The 496-nt window shown below is 46.0% G+C and overlaps 1 protein-coding gene across 9 annotated transcripts in view; it reads left to right on the plus strand.

Annotated features, from left to right (window-relative positions):
• htt (huntingtin) overlaps positions 1-496 on the plus strand; it is a 72,108-nt gene continuing 71,612 nt past the window's right edge. For 8 of the 9 annotated variants that reach the window (XM_038307328.1, XM_038307334.1, XM_038307335.1 and 5 more), the window contains exon 1: positions 1-373. In XM_038307328.1, the coding sequence (XP_038163256.1) occupies positions 276-373 (98 nt within the window). In that variant the 5' untranslated portion in view covers positions 1-275. The remainder of the gene's footprint in view (positions 374-496) is intronic. The other variant, XM_038307329.1, reaches the window with a different exon arrangement.

Genomic DNA, 496 nt, shown 5'->3' on the forward strand with positions numbered 1-496 from the left:
CTGTCACCACTTCCTGGTGTGACTGCTGGGAAGAACGCAGTCCTGCATCAAAGATGGCAAATTCTCAACACACATTTGGTTTTTTTATGGTTAAAATCTTGGACTAATAATCAACAATTGGTCAGAAGAGAAAGTTGAAGGCGGGTGGTTGCTGTCGTCGCGCTACACACCTCCTGCTCTCTGAGCGCTAATTTGTCCCACCATAGTGCTAGCTGGTTAGCGCAAATAGTAAATATTAGCTTCTCGGGCGAGCTTGCTCATTGTGGATTGCTAAAATGGCCACAATGGAGAAGCTAATGAAGGCTTTTGAGTCTCTGAAGACTTTTCAGCAGCAGCAGGGACCACCGACTGCAGAGGAGCTCGTTCAGAAACAGTAAGTGTTTGATTTGGAAGCTAATCACTGACACCACTGGCTCCAGTTAGCTTAGCCCGCTAGCGACGTCACTCTTTCCATCTAAATATTTCAGATTTACAACACAGCACCGACTATCCGTAT

Source organism: Cyprinodon tularosa, unplaced genomic scaffold (assembly GCF_016077235.1).
Source record: "Cyprinodon tularosa strain WSP-4 unplaced genomic scaffold, ASM1607723v1 ctg607, whole genome shotgun sequence".
NCBI lineage: Eukaryota > Metazoa > Chordata > Actinopteri > Cyprinodontiformes > Cyprinodontidae > Cyprinodon > Cyprinodon tularosa.